The 21483-nt window shown below is 34.6% G+C and overlaps 1 protein-coding gene across 2 annotated transcripts in view; it reads right to left on the reverse strand.

Annotated features, from left to right (window-relative positions):
• Window positions 1–21483, reverse strand: part of KCNH5 (potassium voltage-gated channel subfamily H member 5) — a 326164-nt gene that overhangs the window by 277459 nt on the left and 27222 nt on the right. For both annotated transcript variants that reach the window (XM_027111440.1, XM_027111441.1), the window contains exons 2-3: window positions 14605–14728; window positions 3738–3844 (exon numbers count right to left, since the gene is read on the reverse strand). In XM_027111440.1, the coding sequence (XP_026967241.1) occupies window positions 3738–3844; window positions 14605–14728 (231 nt within the window). The remainder of the gene's footprint in view (window positions 1–3737; window positions 3845–14604; window positions 14729–21483) is intronic.

A 21483-nucleotide genomic window follows, 5' to 3' on the forward strand; every position in this document is an offset into this window, starting at 1 on the left:
AGACTCCAGAGGACACAGAGTTTCAAAGCATTCAAGGTTTAGGATTTGGACAAATTAGAAACTGGCAATGGGTCAAATAATAAATATCTGAAGACACAAGAAATGCCTTCAAAGGAGTAATTACCCATTAAATGATAAAACACTGAGGGAATGTTCCATCAGAATCAAAAAGACACATTTTCCATGATAGTCTTTCCAAGCCACAGGCAGTAAAGCCTCTCCAAATATTCATTCTTAAAGACATAAAGTCTTTTGTCAGTTTGGGATTTGGGGAGTGAAATGTGCAGCTGTTAATAATCTCTAGGTGAGAGTTGATAGCCTGTTAGTGACTTCCAATGAAAACCAATAAGAAGTACCTCCACACCTGTGGCCAAAAATTGTCAGGTAACGATATCACCACAAAGGGGAATTTGCCATTTACCCAAGAACGGGTGACTTTAACTACTGGGTGCTAGAAGTCGGGGAATTCGAGAGAGGAGATTTCTATAAATATTCAGTTCTGACAACCAGGTCCTTTGCAACCCCAGGGGGCCTACAGAAGGACACGGCCTTTTCCAAAATGATTACAGGATGAGACAGGGACCTCAAAAACAATCACACTATCTCCCAGAAAGGCTTGTTCTTTGTTTTCTGCTTCTTATTTTACACAGTGTGTCCAGGAGCTGTGAGTGATGTACACAGTTTGACAAATCACCAGGCCCAGACGCTAGCAGATACATGGCCTATGGCTGTTCCAACACAGTGAGCTTGAGGCAGCAAGGTTATAAACAGAGAGAAAGGGGTACTAAAAATAAGTCATTTTCCAAGGTCTGCTAGAAATCTGAACAGAAAGAGATGTTACAGTTCATACCTTCCTATGAAAACAGCAACTTTTCAAATTTTGGCATTGAGTCAGAGCTGTTTTTAAAATTGTTTTCAGATATCACGGTATACTATTTTCAGGTTTAGTCACAGGCTCAGACTTCTCCAAGTAGGCTCAGTTTTTGCTGAGTGGTTGTTGCTGAGTGGTTGGTGAAATATCCATATTCTGGATTTGGGGTTCAAGGAGACGGGAAGTCTGGGAGGGTTAGGTAGAGAGGCCTGTGGCTGCTGGAAACTCGAGGCAGTGCCCTGGCATTGATTATCTGGAGTTGCCCTAGCTATCACAGTTCTGCCTTTGTGTAAACAGAAAGATCCATTTTCAATCATCATCCCAGAGCCACTGCTTCTTTCTCAACAGTAGAAGCAGTCCACTGTTAATCAGAGCAATGGACCTAAACAACAGAGGCTGCAAACTGAAATGTCAATCATGACACATATTAAATCAGATACCTCAATCTCCCTGTCTGCAGATGGTGTTTAGCTAATTATTTAATGGAAGTATTGGGAGGACTTGGCATTCAGGCATTCCCAGAACAGTTCTCTACAGGCATGTGACTTTTTCTAACATTAAAAAACGTCAAAAGAACACACTTTTTTCAGTTGTTGTTCAAAAGCCTTTAGCTATTTACAAGATTTTTTAAAGCTGCTTTTAAGTATAGTAGAACTGCCTTATAATGCATGGATAATATCTATTCTTCATATTAAAGGAAAAAAAGTCAATGCAGATACTTTCCAGAAGAGACAGGAGTTTTAATCTATAGTGCTATGGGCCATAACTCCTACTGGCTCTAAGCAGACAGCTACATGTGTATAGGTACTGTATAGATCTGAAAAGAACCAGACAGGCCTGAACAAAGGTCAGACAATTATTACAAGCTATTAAAATAAAGCAAACTATCCAAACCACCTTGGAAGGAAACTTTTGGAAATGAAATATTAAAGCCAGGGAGGGAGACGCAAGAGGGAAGAGATATGGGAACATATGTATAACTGATTCACTTTGTTATAAAGCAGAAACTAACACACCATGGTAAAGCAATTATACTCCAATAAAGACGTTAAAAAAAAAAAAAAAAGCTATTGTTAACATGATTTAAAGGATTTAAACAAAACAAAATTTCCACAAAGGTATTTTTGAGAAAATCAGAAACTATGGACTTGGCTTTGAAGCTTTAAAATCTGAAAAAGATTCGTTTATTCTGTTTAAATCCCAGGGTTAAATGACCCTAGTAATATGGAATATTCTTAAATTACTTGCTAAACTCGAGGTACACATTGAAGTCATTTGAGGGATAACAACCCTATATGAAAATGACAGGGGGCATTCCCTGCTGGTCCAGTGGTTAGGACTCTTTACTTCCAAGGCAGGGGGCACAGGTTTGATCCCTGGTTGGGGAACTAAGGTCCCAGAAGACTCGTGGCACAGCAAAAAAAAAAAAAAAAAAAAAAAAAAACAATGAAAGGGAGTTTTGGCATATGGGTCTACTACAGCTTATCAGTATGTATTTGGACCTAGTGGAAAAAAAACCAGAAAGCACCTAGAAACTGGCTTTTCTCTTGTAGAAGACAGAGCTGATCATTCAGAATGGATTGTTTTCTAGTTGGTAAGCCAACGGACATTTGGCTATGATGTCAAAGAGAAATACATTTTCAGCCTTGATTCTAAAATGAACGATAAGATGATAAGATGTTCCTTAAGTAAAACCACTGAAGACCGGTGCTCCCATAACCAGGTGATACTGGTAATGGAACTTCACTACTACTGTGAAGCAATGTCTACGGTTGTTGTTATCTCTATGATGGTCTATTAATAAAAAGAGAAACCTAAATAAAATTCTAAATATTCCATAGAGAACAAATGTTTAAGGTACAATGGAGAGGATAAATTATGTTCCACAAAACCCAACCAGCACTAAACACAGTACAAGTGCTTCCTGTTGAAGCTAGAATGCTTCCTGAACTGGGGAAGAATTTAGTAACCATCAATTTCCACTAAAGATAATAAGTGGCTTTGGTATCATTTAACATTAACACTAAATAAGTTGACTCATCTTATGCAGTGACTGTTCTTTTAAAAAAAAAAACAAAACTCTGTTTGGAAATGCAGCAAAAAAAGAAATAAAATAAGTGACTATTCAAAGAAAACAAATCAGAAAGGAGACGTGTTTGATGAGTGTACTAGTTGGCTTTTTGTTTGGTTGTTTTTTTCCTCCAAACTCCAATGGAGAGTCTCATCAGACTCTCCCATAATTGCCTAAGACCCATATCATGAGCTCTTATGTGACTATATAACAGACAATTGACCACCCACAAATCCCATCATGGAGAACAGCAAACAACAATCAACACAAAGTTACCAGGTGTGAATGGCCCATCCTGAAAGTAATGATTAATTCCACTCAAAAGTCTAGCACAAAAACAGTCTGAGTCTAGCAAACAGCCATACTGGTAAAGATTCACCTCAGGTAGATACCATATACTCACGTCATCTACATATGTGTAGAAAGGTAATCACACATACCCATTGACACCAATCAACTTTCCCTTTAACTGTAAGAAGAAATGAATGAATTTATCTGTCATTTTTAGTTGCTGTCACAACTATAGGATCTTTACCATGAGTATTAGTCACAGAACATTTTGCCACCTGACACAAAAAAAATCACATTCAAAATGCATTATATTTTTCTTTCAGTCCTCAAAAGGTTGCTTTTCGTATTATTTATTAATTTTGCTATCTAATTTTTACAAGTACCTCCTGCCAAGAGAAGCAATAAAAGTTTTATATTCTCTCTACATAATAGCTTAACTACCACTTACCAAGACGTAATATTAATAAAGAGTTGACACACCTTATTGGTAATATAGATACCTACTGTTTTTCTTGTACAAAAGAACTTCAAAGCAGTTTGACTCGTAGTTGTCAAAAGTCTGCCTGACTTTCTCAATGGTTTTCTTGTCAGTCAATTCTCCATACATAAAACTGGAAAAAACACCAAATAATCCATTTCAGTTTTGTGTTCCTTTTCAAATGCTACATAAAATCATATATTTGTCTTTTTTAAATTAAGTATTCGGATTTAGTTACAAAATATAATGTTGCTGCCACAAAATGAAGTGAAATATTTAAACCATGTTTTAACCATGACTGCTAAACTTCCTGCTATAATCTAGCTTTAGAAGTTACTTTGAACATACAGAGAGAGAGAAAGAGAGAGAGAAGCAGTCTTCACTTTACACAAGTCCAATATGCAGCAATTTTAGTTACTATGCTTCAGTTAAATAATACCAGTTTCCCAACAACACAGTTCAAATTTTGGTTTTCATAGTATATTAACTGTGAATGATAGCATGAAGTATAAACTTTGTTGCTAGCTCATCAGTCTACAAGTCACTAGTAAATAACAAGTACACATTACAATTAGTAACAAATCACACCGCTTCTTTTAAAGCCTGTCAGTATTATTGTGCACCTACTACTACTCAGTTCATGCACAGAAAGCAAAGTGTGTAGTTGTGTTGTCTCCTTGTCTCTCAGTGGTAAACTAATATGACATTTTACAAAAACGGATAAACAAAAGCAGGAATTCGCCATCAAAGATTAAAGTCTACCAAAGAAATGTAAAGTGATAATGCTGGAAGTGAAATTCAAACTAAACATAAATGCAGTTATTTCTTCTGTAAGAATAGTGGGAATGTTGACACTAATGTCATTTGAGAGGCTCTAGATATGCAGGTAGAGGAACCTAGTGAGGACAAACTTATCAACATAAATCAGGAAAGGACCTGTTACAAGAAAGACCAAGGTTTCCCAGAGGAAGTCATGCCAGTAAAAAAATCTTCACATTAAAGGAGCCCTAGGAGGTAATTCACGATACTGAAAGTGGAAGGATAAAAGAGTAGAAGTGGATTCAAATTTAAAACGAGTATGACTGTTTGCTAAGAGATTAAAAAAAAATGCTCTCTTCATATTATAAAATATATTACGAGAATGTAAGAATTGTTCAAATGACTTGTGATAGCTTTTTACAAAGAAATGAAACACTTTCATCTCAATGTTTCTAATGTTATAGATCACTAAATAATGTACAAAATAAATATTAGTTTGACTATTATTTTCATTTCCCTGCACTTATAACCAACAGTAAGAGATTGTTTAATGCTTTGACAAACACTGTTAAAGGTCACAGAACAATCATAATTTTTCAATTATTAATATCCTATTACATGGTTTCAGCTTGCATGGTCTTTTTTACACTCCCATACTACAATGAAATGTGAAGACTCCGTATTACACATATACTGCATTGGCATTCTCACTATTTATGAGGATTTTTCTGAAATATGTACAAGTAGAGCCAATGGAGGGAAAATAAAGAAGAGAAATTGAAGGAGACATATGCTATTACTACGACACATACAAAACATAAATTAAAGAGTGATTTTCCACATACCACAAACATTTCCTAACATTTTAAATTATCTATTTTTTCTAAAAGAAACTCACCAATAGTCTGAGAATTTACAAAACAGAACTCAGTCAAGCACTACAAGCCTACAAAACCCTATTCCTGATGCTTTCCCAATCATCAGTTGTGCATCTGGTTTCAGATACCTAGTTCTACTACTTGCTGTAATTGTCCAGACCATTTCTTCCACCAGGAAAAAATGTGTGGCACTTGACTAAGTTTTTGAAGGCTCAAGTATATCTTTGTTATTGCTTTTCTTCGAGTTTTCAATAAATTAGCTTATTAGCCAGAGGTAAATCCAAGTGCGGCGGGGCCTGAAGCTTATACAATTTTAGGGGCCGTCTTTAAGGAAAGGAATGCAAAATTATAAAACAAAATTAGGTACAGAGGCTTGAAAGACATGCACTCAAGTAAAGGCCCCTGAAGGTTAAGATTCTTTATCCTCATGGGAAATCTGTTCCTGAATGTCTCAATCTAGAAAGTTTACAACATGAAAAGCATAGTTTGTTAGCAAGAGCCAGCAAAACTAGCAGGATTCAACCATGAAACCATATCACAGCTAAAAATTACAGAGTAACCTGCTATATTAAAAAATAAATAAAATAAAAATAAATAAATAAAATAAAATTCAAAAATTCCAAAAAAAAAATTACAGAGTAATGACCCATCTTATGGTAACACTAACCTAAGCAACTAGAATTCTGAAAACTAAGAAAGTAGATGAGGCCAACCAAAGGCTGCCCAATCTGTGGCCTGCATTTTCAATACAATACTTTTCTCTTTTATAAAAAAGGAATTTTTAATTGTCATTATGATAGTAAAATAAGCAAGAGAATATCAGAATAGGATGACAGACTCTAACTCCATAATTCTACAGCCAGACTAACACATGAAGCTTCAGAGGGCATTGAAAAGCCACTGTTCCTGTCAAAGCCTGAGTTTCAGCTCATGCGAGTTTTATGAAAATCTCCTGAGGGCATTATAATTAAATTAGAATTCCTCAGTTAAAGTGCACAAAGTCACCCTCCTTTCCTCCCCACAAATAAAACACTATTTAATACTGTTAATATTTTTTACAGACAAGTAAACTTTTTTATTGACTGTTATTTTTAACCTAAAGACACTAATAAAGAGAAAACATTAAAAATACAAAAAATAATAATAATAAGGGTAATTAAACTAAATAAATGTTTGTGGTCTTAAAAAAAAGAGAAAGTATTTACTCCTATTACTAAATGTCAGAGTCAATAGTTCAGTAAACCAAAACACAATATTCATAATTGGCCAACAGAAAAACATAAAAAAGAAATCATCTATAATATAACAAGCAACTAGGATAAAAATGGTGAAAATTTAACTCGAATAGGATTAAAAATGTTACAACTCAAATTTAAAACAAAGAAACTGTCTTAGAAATTGATGTAATAATACCACTTAAGAAGAAATACAACACAAGTCTGATTCAGCTAAAATGCTGAAGAGAAGGTGAAAACAAGCAATTTCTCAAACAAACTCTGAAAATTCTATAACCCATTCTTTAGCCCTCCCAATGCTAAAATAGACTGTCCTAAGAAAATAGGATCATTTTAAGAAAAAAATCCCAGCTTATTATACTCTGAATAATTTTTCAAAAATAGGTTTTATTTCTTACGCAGTTTCACTCATATTTTTATTTTAAGTTTTAAAAGTACGTATTTCCAGAGACAGAACACATATTTGAAGTGGTAAAATGCAGCAGTTACATAACAAAAGATATTTCAAAATGACCTGAAAGAATGTCTGAAATGTATTATTCAATCTTCCAAAGCAAGTGTTCTGGAGATTAATTCAAACTTTGAAAGTGTTTCCACCCGAAGTTGTCCAAACCAAAATGACTAAATCAATGCTTCTGCATATTTTACGTGTATGGCACATTTGCTTACTTGCTCGGCACTTTTTATGTGTAAATGTTGAATTTCTTTACCGAGGTTTCCTGCAGCCTGATTGCAGATGGCTGAAGCTCAATGCAGTCTTTGAATGGTTAATGGAATTTGAAGGAAACCAAGATTTAGAAATGATAATCATCAGACTTTAGAAACTATATATCTATATAATAATCTTAAATACTTTTTATGTCTCTTATTGAATATCCTCCAGGAATATATAATGGGAATACTAAAAAATTACAGAACTTCAAATTACTCTCTTAGATAGCCAAGCTCCCCTTCAGTAATAATAAATGACTTCTACAACTTCACTGTTATCTTATTGGAAGGAAAATAAAATTAGACGCACAGAAGCAATCTATCCCTGCTATGATATGGAGCAGCCACAATATAACAGAGGACCACTGCACTTAGAGGACCACTTACAATCTGTAAGGCTCATGGCCAAGTCGTATAACTTCTCTGACTCTTAGTTGCCTCATCAGTAAAATGATGGTAATGTTAATATAACTCAGAGGGTGGGGATTAAAAGGATAATGCACATGAAGTTGCAAATTATAATGTGCTGTACAATGACTTATTACTGGAATGCTTCTTATGGGTGGGGTTAGAAGCCCCTCCAGCCCAACCCTACTCCTTTGCTCCTCTACAATTCTAGGGCAAGGGTTGGGCCATGCCTGCTAATGGGCAGGGTCCCTGTGTCTTAAAGGGATACACACATCATTTTGTGTGTCTTCTTTCTTTGTGAACCCATGACATTGAGGCATAAATTCACCCAGGGCCTGCTGCTGGATAATCTGGCCACTTACCCTGCCACACAACTAACTTGTGGGAAGACTTGATCTTGGGAGTAAGGGAGATTTCCTGAGGCCTGGCTTGGGCCATATCCAGCTTGCCTGAGCATTTGGCAGTATATCTTTCCTGTATATCTTACCCTAGGAAACTTCTAGGACTAAGTGGTTTGGTTTATAGCAAGATTTACTTATTTTTGGATCCCTTGTTTTGCCATCAAAATCTCACAAACCAGCCTCATTATAACACCTGACAGTAAGTATGGCTTTAATTTGACAGACTTCCAAAGGAGACAGGAATCTTACAAACTGAAAAATTATATAATCTAATCATGAGTGCTGCCAATCTTTATCTGCTAATGGTCAACAATGTTCCTGGACTAATAAGCACACAAACATTCAGTCAACACTGAATGTTTCAACACTTTCGCTCATTGTGAAGCAGAGCTCTCGGCCAAATGGAACCAGACTGACTGACATCCATCATGTGTAATGTTCTCTTGTTGACTGAGGTAACCCTGCGTTAATAAAACTACCTGTGAAAATACATCCAATAAAGTGGCTCTTAATATCTCTGCCTCATTGTCTAATTTGATAGTTTGGTTAAGAATTATTAATGGGCCTTCCAAAAAAACAAAATGTATTTGAAAGCATCTATCTACTCCAATCTTCCCTACCTATCTGATTCCTCTTCTCACCCTTTTATCTTGAAAAACAAAAATAAATAAATGAAAAGTAAATTTTAAAAGAAGTAGAACAGGTTTTTAAAAGGTTCAGGCTAATCAAGGGTAAAATGCTAAAGTGGTTTCTACCTGACCTATGACGGTATGTCTCGAATGTCAGGGCTTTCTAAGGGTCCTGAGATAAGATCAGATGTTTTTAAATGCCATCCCCCCAAAACCTACATACAATTTCCTTCAAACACGCAATACACTTTGTGTCCTTCAGTAAACAGCAACAGTCCAAAAGCTTGGAAATGAAATTATTGGACAATACAATGAACATCTGAACTTCCTAGGAATCCAGAAATTTCATTAAAATATTTTTTGAAATTTTAGCTAAAATAAAAATGAGACAGTACATGGCACACATCAGATTTTTATTTTAATACAAATTTAGCTACTATTATAAAGTGCAAGGATATAGGAAAACCCTCCATCTTGGCTGCTGAGAGTAGAAACAGAGGGCCATTCTGGACAGCAATCTGACAGCAGTTAATTTACGATTTCTGCATACATTCTACTATCCAGCAATTCTATTTCTGGGCATAGAGACAGACAACTTCTCCCATGGGAACACAAGAAGATGTGTATGAGGATGTTTACCTCCAACTTGTTGGAGTAGCAAAGTGTCAGAAGTTGGAGTTCAAGACTAGTAAAGTGGATAAAGAAAATGAAGGTTGTGAGGACACTGGAACACTATAAAACAGTCAGACATGATGAAATAGATTATGATATAGCAACATTAAAAAATATCAAGAACATAATGGTGAGTGAAAAGAGTAAGAAACTGTATATCTTACTCCACAGTATGAATTATGTAGGCCTTAAAAACACACACAAAGCAACATCATTTCAAGAATACACGTATTTATTAAACACATGGAAGATGGATTAGAAAGACACACAATGAACACACTAAAATGAATAGCTATGGAAGATGAAGGGGAATGGAATGAAGGGGAAAAGAAATAAAAGAAAAGAAGTTGAAACAAAATAAAACAAATAAAATGAAATTAAAATAAAATAAATAGACTGTGCCCAGAGAGATCCAAATGATAATATTGGGACAAACTGAGGAGTATGTTTAATTTGATTCTATGCACCTGGTCTAATGGGAGAAGGACTGGGAAAGACAAAGAAGGAAAAAGATAAGAAAACAGAATAAATATACAAATGTATAAATAATGTATAGTAATATATAATGTATAAATAATCTTAGCCTTTTGATATTGTAAAATTACAAATTAATATTTGTCATTTTCCATAAAACAACTCACATTTGAATATTTTAAAAATAGGACATGTAATCTTTATGCAGTTACCACTTTAATCCTATCAATTTTAATCCATCTAGTGCAAGTTGTATACAAAGATGACTCTTTTTCAGCACATAAAGTATTCATATTTTTTCCTCACAAAGTGATACTCACTGATTTGTAGCTTCTTATTCTGTTATGTTTGTCTAAAACTTGTCATTATTAAAATCAGTAAAATTCTTTGATTTGTTATAAGGCTACCCTCAGTATCAAATTATTTATGTCCATATTCAACTAGAATTCAGTGATTCCAAAACTGTATAACATTAGCTTTAACACTGTATTTCTAAATGTGTATAAAAGTTTCTTTCCTCCCTCTGTTTCCTTGTGTATCATATTCAAAGGCTTTTATAGATTTATACAGGAAATGGAAAACAACTATATGTAAACAAAATTGGAATCATGATGCAGATATTGTTTTGAAATCTTTTTTGTTCATTTGGCTGGTTGGTTGATTTTTTTACTTAGTAACACGTTGTTAGCTTCTTTCAGTGTCATTATTCTTCCAACATATGATGTAAGAAGTTAGGGCTTTGCCATAACATTTTTTAATAAATATACTACCAGACATTTTTATTATTTCCAGGTCTTCATTCTTCTAAAAAGTGCTTCAATGAAAGTAAAATGGGTGTAGTTTAATTTTTAAACGGAATGTAGAAGTTTGAAAGGGGCGTGCATTAAAATAAACTATGCCTTAAGAAAACCTGATAGGATTCAAACACTTGCTCATATATCAGATGCTAGTCTTCATTGCTCTGCGAGAGCATTCAATTGCTTGCAAGTTTTAGATTAGCAGAACACAATGGGCATTTTGTGCAATCAAGTAATAATTGTTTGTGTTAAGAATACTGTTATGTTTAACTAGTGATTACCAGTGGGGAGAGGGAAGAGGGGAGGGGTAAGAAAAGGGTAGGGGATTAAGAGGTACAAACTACGATTTATAAATAAGCTACAAGGATATACTGTACAGCACAAGAAATATAGCCAATATTTTACAATAACTTTAAATAGAGTATAATTTATAAAAATTTTGAATCACTGTTATACACCTGAAATTATAATCTTATAAATTAACTATGCCTCAATAAAAAATTTTTTAAAGAATATTGGTATTCGTAGAGAACAGACTTGACATAGGGAGGAGGAAGGGTAAGCTGCGAGGAAGTGAGAGAGTAGCATTGACATATATACACTACCAAATGTAAAATAGGTAGCTAGTGGGAAGCAGCCGCATAGCACAGCAAGATCAGCTCTGTGCTTTGTGACCATCTAGAGGGGTGGGATAGGGAGGGTGGGAGGGAGACTCAAGAGGGAGGGGATATGGGGATATATGTATACATATAGCTGATTCATTTTGTTATAAAGCAGAAACTAACACAACATTGTAAAGCAATTACACTCCACTAAAGATGTTAAAAAAAATAAAAGAATACTGGTATTTTGAAAATACTATCTCTAACAAAAGTGAAGATTTGGGGGGAGATTTGCATACTTCTTCCCACAGTGAAAAAGTGTAACATAATCCAAAGCTCTCTGCTTTCTTACCCACATCAAATACCATAACACTTGGGATAAAATACAATAAATAAAAGCATGTTATACAGAAGTCTGTGAGACCTAGGTTAGGGTTTATTGCAAAACAAGCCAACCAATTCAACAATACTGACACAGAACACTGAGCTGTGTCCTGTAGTGCATACAAAAGTGAACAAGATGGAATCCTTACCTTCAAGGCATGTATAATCTGGCACTGGTGGTAGGAGGGAAAGCAATGCTTTAAGGGGAGAGAATATACATTCTCTGTGTTACAACATGCCAGCATTTTTTAATGAACTTTTTATAGGAAAAATTGCATGTGCCAAAGAAAACAGGCTGGGGTATAGGGGCAGATACATGGGAAGCAAGAAGAGATGTGAGCATGACTTTACAATATATCCAGATATGAAGAGCAATACATCTCATAAATGACAACAAAAGCAATAGCGATGAAAACCCCAGGGATAAGAAAAACTAGTTTAAGGCCATATGACGGTGCCAAATGATGAACTATAGGGAGTCAAAGGAGGAAAAGTTATGAGCACCTTCAGGTAGAAGATGGCAACTTGAAACAAGCCCGGCATGATGATGGTGGGAGGTCAGGAAATAGGTATGGGAACATCTACATTTCCTGGAATTCTCTATAGAACCTGTTCCACAGGTTAGGTCTACCATAAAACTAACCTTTTCCTAACCTAAACCCTGCCGAGACGTAAGGGAGCAGAAATGCTCAATACAAACCTTGGCCTCCCAGAATTTAGAACACACACCTCAGTGACAGTGCTAGGCCAAGAGCTAATATCCACCCAGCAGGTAAAAAGGCACAAGAGACATCCGTGCTACCAAAGAGAGTTTCTCAACGAGGGGCCACAGTTTTTCATCATTCCTACCTACCAATTTCAGGCCTGGAAGTGAAGGCTGAATACGAGAATGACTTTAGTAGAGAGAAAATGAGGACTGCTGGGAGAGGACAAGCAAAGAAAGAGGATGTTTGAACAGATAATTTCTCAGTGCTGGCTAAGCATCAGGATCATCAGAGCTGCTGGTTAAAAGCACTGATTCCTGCCCCCACCTACCCACCTGAGGTGATTCTGATTCAATAGGTTTAAGATGAGGTCTGAGAATCTGTGCTTTGCAAAACCTCTCTAAGTGGTTCCCATGTATAGTCAGGTTTAGACTCCATACGAAATCCCTACCCTCCATGAAGATGTAGAACATATATATTTGTAAATGCGTATAATGTTTCACAGCATAAAGGGGTAGAAAAAAAGATAAATAAATCACTGTTTCCCTGGGCAAATCCCTTAACCTAACTCTAACTCAGTTTTTCCTCTGAAAAATAACGAATATGGAGTAGAAAATAATTGACCCCTTGCAGTTCTAAAATAACATGATTTTGGTACTTAGTTAAGTGTGAGCTTTAAAGAAAAATTAACTCAAGGAAAAAACATCCCATCTGGCATTACCGAAATATTGTGAAAAGTTTTCGGTTCTAAATTGGTTCCTTATATAGAGTTTCCTTTTCTCTTTTATGATCTTTTTTGGTAATACTCTCTTTAAGCTCACAGATATGGAATATTTTAAAAGAATTGTTATAAATAATATAAATGCCAGATTCTGTTTTACATAAGTCAAACAAAATAGCAGTGGTACAATGTACCAACATAACAAAGTACGTGTGATTTACACAGTATGAAAAAACTTCATTTTGATTTTTTTTAATGTCCAAAAACCATGTCCTACTTGGTTGGGGGTTGTTGCCTCTACTTTGTTCAATACAGTTTTAGCAACTCAAGAAGTGCTGATGACATCAATGGTCCTCTGATGTTCCTTTGATCACTTGGCACCTAGAATAGTTTGTGGCCCATAGAGGGTGATCAAAAAATATTTATTGAATGAATTAATAAATATGCAAAAATATTTCTATAAATATGCAAAAATATTTCTCTTTGCAAAAGTTCTCACCAGTGGCTCTTAAACTATGTATTTCTATTGACAGTTTAGTCTCCTTAACATTCTAATATAATTTTTACCTTATAGTTTTCATGTGAATCAATAGGTTCTGGTACCAATTCCAATCTGGGTGTGGGGGTGGTGGTGGAGAGTTTCCCTATACCAACAACAAGCAATTCTAGGGACACCAGCTGGGTGTCCTATGATTCAACTCAATTCTGACACTACCTACCTGCAGATAGCATCAGATTCCACAGGTTAAACATTGAGGGTTCAGTCCTACACGACTACCCTCCACCAGACTTCAGGAATCAGTCACAAGCCTAGGTCGTTGCCTGTGTTTCTGACCCACCTAATACAGATTGGAGGTTCCCATGACACCCTCCTTAAACTTCAGCACCAGTTACAAGCAGAGGTTGTTATGTGTACTTTTGACAAACAGCTATATATGAGAGGTTCCCATGACCTCTTCCTTTGGTTTGAATAATTTGCTAGAGAGACTCACAGAGCTCAGAGAAACATTTTGCTTACCAGATTACTGGTTTATCATAAAAGGATATAACTCAGAAACAGGCAGATGGAAGAGATGCACAGGACAAGGTATGGGGCTTCCATGCCCTCACCAGACATGCCACTCTCGGCACTTCCACATGTTGCCCAAACTGGAAGGCCTCAGAACCTGTCCTCTGAGTTTTTATGGAGGCTTCATTACACAGTCATAACTGATTAAATCATTGCCATTAGTATTGATTCAACCTCCAGCCCCTCTCCAGGAGACTGGGGAGAGGGCATGGTATTAATTACATGGTTGGTTCCTCTGGCAGCCAACCCCATCTTTAGGTTATCTAAGGGCTTTCCAAAAGTCACCTCATTAACATATAACAAGAAATTCCAAGAGTTTTGGGAGCTCTGTACCAAGAACTGGGTGCAAGACCAAATCACAGTGAATCTAAGTAAGTTTAAGCCTTTTAACCACATTCAACATTTAGTTAAACTTTAGAAAACATTCCTGAGCTGCTCTCTTAACCTACCTGCAAGTGCTACTTTTCTGCATGACGTCAGCTCGATGATACCCAGAGAGTTTGCAAAAACCGTCATTACTATAAACTACAGGCCAATCCACAATCTGGGCATTTCCCAGTAAGAAACTCGATTCTAAAGGAGAAAGAAGAAAAGGGAAGTTTTTTAGCTTCATTTAACAATGTACTTCTTTCAAGTAATTAAAAAGACATATTCATAAAAATAAACAAATATAACTATGGTTTGTTATGGTACAAATAATAAAACGTATCCTTGAAACTGGCATTATTACTTTAGCATGATCAGCAACTGAGATCTGCAATGAGTACAAGATTTGCATATAAACTAAAAACTCCATTGAAAAGAAGCCAGTTTACAATACTCTTTGCATTCAAGTAAACAGTACACTATGAAAACAAAGCATGGTTAATATTAAATAAATGTTAATGACTATAATAATCACAGCTAAAAACAGTTTAATTTATTAAGACTAAGGGCTACAGTCACTTCTCTACAAACTGAGAATATTAAGCTTAATAACAGAGACAAGTTTGGATGACTCGTCCAAAAACTGTATTAATGTAATTTTGACATGATGGGACAAATTCATTGTCCATCAGTTTGATCTAGAGAAGTCTAATTTAAAATCAAATTTTTAAATAAAGTCCCTTTTTAAAATAAAATTATTCAAAGACATTATTTTCAACTACATGCTACACAGAATTTGGAAACTACCATTATTCTAAATAAAAGAAACATCTCTGGTCTGTTTTGCATGGAGAAGTGGTTTTGCTTTAGGTATAAAAGTTAATACAAAAAATAATATCTTTTGGCATATACCTTGATTGAAAATCCAACAGTTTTAGGCAGTAACTTTAGCAGTTTTGTAGGTCAAATGATAAATATGTTAACATCAAAATTAAAACAATATTAAAATATAAAACATAAAATTATTTTTAAAATAAATATCAATATTTTACAAGCAGATTTTTTAGGGAGTACTATACTTCAAAATATCTACCTAAAAAATCTTCTTTGAACTCATATTGAGTGGTGTACTGAAGAGAAATTAACTTATGAGTAGATGACTTGAAGTTTAAATTCTGACTTACTTGCTCTTCATATAAATAACAATGCAATTCACTGACTAAGTAGCTGCTAAGTAAAAGGCACTACTCTGGATCAGACAATGGGATAAAATAAAGATCAATAAACCATGCCCTTTACTCTCAAACATCTTACATATGAAGAAAAACAAATATGTAACCAAGTACAATTTACCAGAACAGATGCCAAATCAAGAAGCATGGGCCAACACATGGGAAAAAAATCTGTTTCAAGGCACTAAAAGACAATCAAAAGTGGATAGAAACCAGAAAAGAAACCCTTGAAAAAAGGAAGACACATTAGGTGAGATATTCATTTAACTGTCCATTCCCCTGAGAGCACGTCTCAGTTTTTAGAGTTCGTGGGTGATAGAGCTCAAACAGAGAAGTCTTATGGGGCTAAAAAGTCAAAGATCATAATTTGGGACCGCCAAAGCAGCTTGAAGTTAAGGTGGAGTTCCTTTAACATATGGAGCCATAAACCTGTATATAAATCTACCTCAAATCCTCCTCTGTGACCTAAACTGCATGCACAGGATGAGACTATAAGGAACCCATCTTGTCTTGCAATGACCAGAAGGCTAAAGAGGTAGGCAGAAACTTCATCAGCTTCTCAAAGCTAAAGGACAAATTTTGGAGTTCGAGTCCTATCAAGTTAGAGAAGCTTGGTAAAAACCTTGAGCTTTCCATTAATTCCACAGAAGGCCTTACTTCAGGAATAAAAATCAAGTCTCAGGATAAATGGTTATGACCTGAGTCTAAGATCAAAAATGTAGAAAATAGACTCATACTAAAAAAAAAAAAAAAAAAAAAAAAAAGCTAAAGTTATAATTAAGGTGACGCACCAGTAATTTAACCACCTGCTAAAATAAAATGAAATCCTCTTCAGAGGAAAATAATGAAGTCCAAAATCTCTACATTGTATCAATACAATGTCCGTATACAATTAAAAATTATTAGGCATGCAAAGAAACAGGAAACTGTAACAATAATCAAGAGAAAAAATGGGCAATAGAGAGGTTGAGATGGGAACATAGAAATAAACAATACAATCTCTGAAATAAAAAACTGAATAGATTTAACAATATATTGGACACTAAAAAAGAAAGGACAGTTTTAAAACATATCAATGCAAATTACTGCAAACTGAAGCAAAAAGAGAAAATAATGGGAAAGATGTCCTGGGACAATATCAAGCAGTCTAAAATATATGTAGCTGAATCTGGGGAAAAAAAACCAGAATAGGATACAAATGTTACTTAGATAAAGGATGACTAAAATTTTTCAAATAGCATGAAAAATAGCAACACAGAGATCTTAGCTCAATAAACCTCAAGCAAGATAAACCAAAGAAAGCAACAGTAAGAAGATGACAGTAAAATTGCTAATGAAAAATAAGGGAAAAAAAATTTTAAACATCAAAAAAAAGATACATTATTTATATGTGTTATATTTGGGGGAGGTGTAATAAATACAGCATACAAAGAATGAAAAACAAAGGAGGCCAGAAATCAATGGAATGACATCTTTAAAATACTGAGAGAAAAATGTTTATCAACCTAGATTTTTATAGAGCACAAAGATATCCTTCAAAATTGAAGGTCAAATAAAGACATGCTCAGAAACAAAAACTGGGAGAAACCATTGCCAGCAGAATCACAATAAAACAAATGTAATAGGTATTTTAGCTGAAAAAATAATAGTAACAATAATAATAACAATAACCTCCACAAAAAAAGTCAAGAAGGGAAAAACAAACAACAGATAGGACAAATAGAAAATAAACCCCAGGATGGTAGCCCTAAATGCACCTATATCAAGCATTACATTAAATGTAAATAGAATAAACACTAATTATAAGACAGAAATTTTCAGACTGGATTTTTAAAAACAGAATAGAAACTGATAGTCTAATATTTTAAGAGAGCCATTTAAAGTATAAAAAGATAGATACGGACTTCCCTGGTGGTCCAGTGGATAAGACTTCACCTTCCAATACAGGGGGTGTGGGTTCAATCCCTGGTCAGGGAGCTAAAATCCCACATGCCTTGGGGCCAAGTAAAACAAAACATAAAACAGAGGCAATATTGTAACAAGTTCAATAAAGACTTAAAATTTTTTTTAATTTGAAAATTGAAAGTGTGGGGGAAAATACACTACTCAAACACTAAGCATAAGAAAGTAAGTCTGGGAGGCTTCCCTGGTGGCGCAGTGGTTGAGAGCCCACCTGCCGACGCAGTGGACACGAGTTCGTGCCCCAGTCCGGGAAGATCCCACATGCTGCGGAACGGCTGGGCCCGTGAGCCACGGCCACTGAGCCTGCGCGTCCGGAGCCTATGCTCCGCAACGGGAGAGGCCACAACGGTGAGAGGCCCGCGTACCACAAAAAAAAAAAAAAGAGAAAGTAAGTCTGCCCATGATAATACAAAATAAAGTAGCTGAAGACAAGGGGTAATAGAAATAAGGAGGGGCATTTAATAATAATAAAGGAGTCAATTCATTAAGAAGATACAGCACTCCCAAATGCATATGAAAGTAATGAAAGAGCTTCAAAATGCATGAAGAAAAAAAATGACATAACTAGGATAGACAATTTCACAATAATAAAGGGAGATATTAACCTTCTGCCTTAACTAGCAGAACAACCAGATGAAGAACTAATTGAGGATATAGAATATTTGAACAACACCAACACTATCAACTAACTCAAACTAACTGACATTTACAGGACACCCCACACTACACTACAGAATACACATTCTTTTCCAGTGCGTGTGGAAATTCCACCAAGATGTAACTGACTTTGAGCCACAAAAATTGTCAATAAATTTCAAAATATTGAAATTACATAAAGTATATTTTCTGACTTCAAAGTAATTAAATCAGAAATCATTTTTCTTAATTATCTAGAAAAATCTACAGTATTTGGATGTTACCCAATTCATTTCTAAACCACTGGGTCAAAGAAGAAATCAACAGAAATATAGAAGATATTTTAAACTGGATGATAATAAGTTTGTTGTATACATTTAAAGCAGTGCTTAGAGAGAAATTTCTCATTTTAAAGTTTTATTTTTTAATGAAAAGTTTAAAATCAATAATCTAAACTCTTTTATGAAGAAACTAGAAAAATAATAGCTATTAAATACAAATTAAATAGAAGGAAGTAAATAAAGGTCAGAATGTAGATCAGTGAAATAGAAAACATTCAAAGAAGAGTGAACTTCAAAAAAACACAAGTTACCATCATCAAGAATGAAAGAGTAGACATCACTGGATATAGTACACATAGCAAATGGTAATAAAGGTACAGCAAACAATATTTTGCCAATGAATTATAAAACTGTGATGAAATGAATTAAATTTCTGAAAATAAAAAACTTATAAAAAACAGGCACAAAAAGAAATGGAAAATTTAAATAGCTTAATATCTTTTAATGAAAACTAAAGGCCCAGATGGCTATGGGCTCAGGGAATTCTTTCAAATATTTAAATAAGACATAGTACAAATATTACACAAACTCTCGGAAAATAGGTGAGGAAACATTTCTTAACTTGTTTTATGAGGTTAGCATTATTATGATACCAAAATCTGACAAGGGCTGTTAAAGAAAGAATTACTGACCAATAGATCTTATGAATGTAGTTGCAAAAATACAGAAGAAAATATTGGCAAATAGAATCCGGCAATATATAAAAAAGAAAATAGGGCTTCCCTGGTGGCACGGTGGTTGAAAGTCCGCCTGCCAATGCAAGGGACACAGGTTCGTGTCCCGGTCCGGGAAGATCCCACATGCCGTGGAGCGGCTAGGCCCATGAGCCATGGCTGCTGAGCCTGGGCGTCCGGAGCCTGTGCTCCGTAACGGGAGAGGGCACAACAGTGAGAGGCCCACATACCGCAAAAAAAAAAAGAAAATAGATCATAGCCAAGTAGGGTTTATCTCATGAACATAAGGTTGATTTATCATTATGAAATCAATCAATGCAATCCATCAACAGAATAAAAGAAAAAGCCATATGATTATATCTCAGTAGATGCAGAAAAAAGCATTTGACAAAATTCATACTCATTCATAGTTAAAGTATCTGAGCAAACTAAGAATAAAAGAAAACTTCCTCAAACTGATAGAGGATACCTGCTAAAAAATCCATAACTAACATCATTTTTAAAGCTAGAATACTAAATATTTTCCCCCTAAGATTAGGAAAAAGTCAATGATATATACTCTCAACCCTTATACTCAACATTTCATCAGAGGTCCATCTAAGAAAATAAAGGAAAAAAAAGAAAAAGAGAGAAACAAACCAAAAACGTATATAAGATATAAATGTTTAAAAGGTAAATGTAATTTTTTTTTCTATTTGCAGATGACATGATTGTTTATGTAGAAAATCCTAAGGAATATTCAAAAGGATATCTAAAATTATTGAGTGAATTAAGCAAGGTTACAAGACATAAAGTCAATATAAAATCTATTTTGTTTATATTAACTAGCATTAAACAATTGGAAAATGAAAAGCAATTTCACTTAGAATGGTATCAAAAAGTATAAAATACTTAGAAAGAAATTTAACAAAATACATGTAGGACCTCTAGAGTGAAAACTAAAAAATGCTGCTTACAAATGGCTTCTAAACAAATGGAGAGCTATGCCATGTGAATGAATTGAAAGACTGGATATTTTAAGACTTCAGTTCTCTACAAATCAGTCTATAGATTTAATACAATCCCAATGAAAATACCAACAGACTTTTTTGAAGTAATTGACAAAATAATTATAAAATGTTTGTGAAAATACAAATTACCTAAAATAACCCAAAATAAAATCTGAAAAAGAAGAACCAAGTTGGAGAAACATACAACGATAGTAATTAATATAGTATGAAATTGGAGTTGGGACAAATAGATCAATGCAACAGTTTAAAGACTTCAGAAATAGACCCTTACATAAATGGCCAACTGATTTTTTGCAAAGATGCCAAGGCAGTTTCATTAATAAAGACAACTTCAATGAACTGTGCTAAAACAACTGGCTATCCATACAAGCAAAAATTGAACCATGACCCTTACTTCACACCACACACACGAAAATAATTTAAAACAGGTCATAGACTTAAACACAAAAGTGAAAACTAAAAATAAAACATAGAAGGAAATCTTTGCAACTTTGAGGAAGACAAAAATTTCTAAGACTCATATAGTAATCACCATAAAAGAAAGTATTGATAAATAAATTAGACATTATCAAAATTAAAATCAACTGCTCATTCAAGGACACTGTCAAGAAAATGAAAAGGGAATCCACAGACTGAGAGAAGATATTCACAATGCAGATACCTGAGAAAGAACTTCTATCCAAAATAGGCCCGAAAAATCCTACCAAAGGGCAAATGACCCAATTAACAAAATGGGCAAATGACTTGAACAGACATTTCACAAAAGAAGATGTACAACAGCCAATAAGCACAAGAATAAGATACTCACCATCATCATGCATTAGGGAAATACAAACTAAAAGCACAATGATCTATCACTGCTTAACCACTAGAGTGGTTATAAAAGCTTAATACAAAAATGTTGATGAAAATATGGAACAACTGAAATTCTTTATAAAATGCTAATGAGAATATAAAATGGTATGATCACTTTGGAAAACAGTTTCATGAAAAGTTAAATATTCAACTATGACCCAGAAATTTCACTTCTAGGCATTTACTCAAGTGAAATGAAAAGATATGTTAACAAAAAGACTTGTAGAAGAATGTTCACATCAGATTTATTCA

The sequence above is a fragment of the Aethalodelphis obliquidens genome, unplaced genomic scaffold, assembly GCF_003676395.1.
Source record: "Aethalodelphis obliquidens isolate GAN/ISIS:26980383/991018 unplaced genomic scaffold, ASM367639v1 scaffold10, whole genome shotgun sequence".
Classification (NCBI taxonomy): Eukaryota; Metazoa; Chordata; class Mammalia; order Artiodactyla; family Delphinidae; genus Aethalodelphis; species Aethalodelphis obliquidens.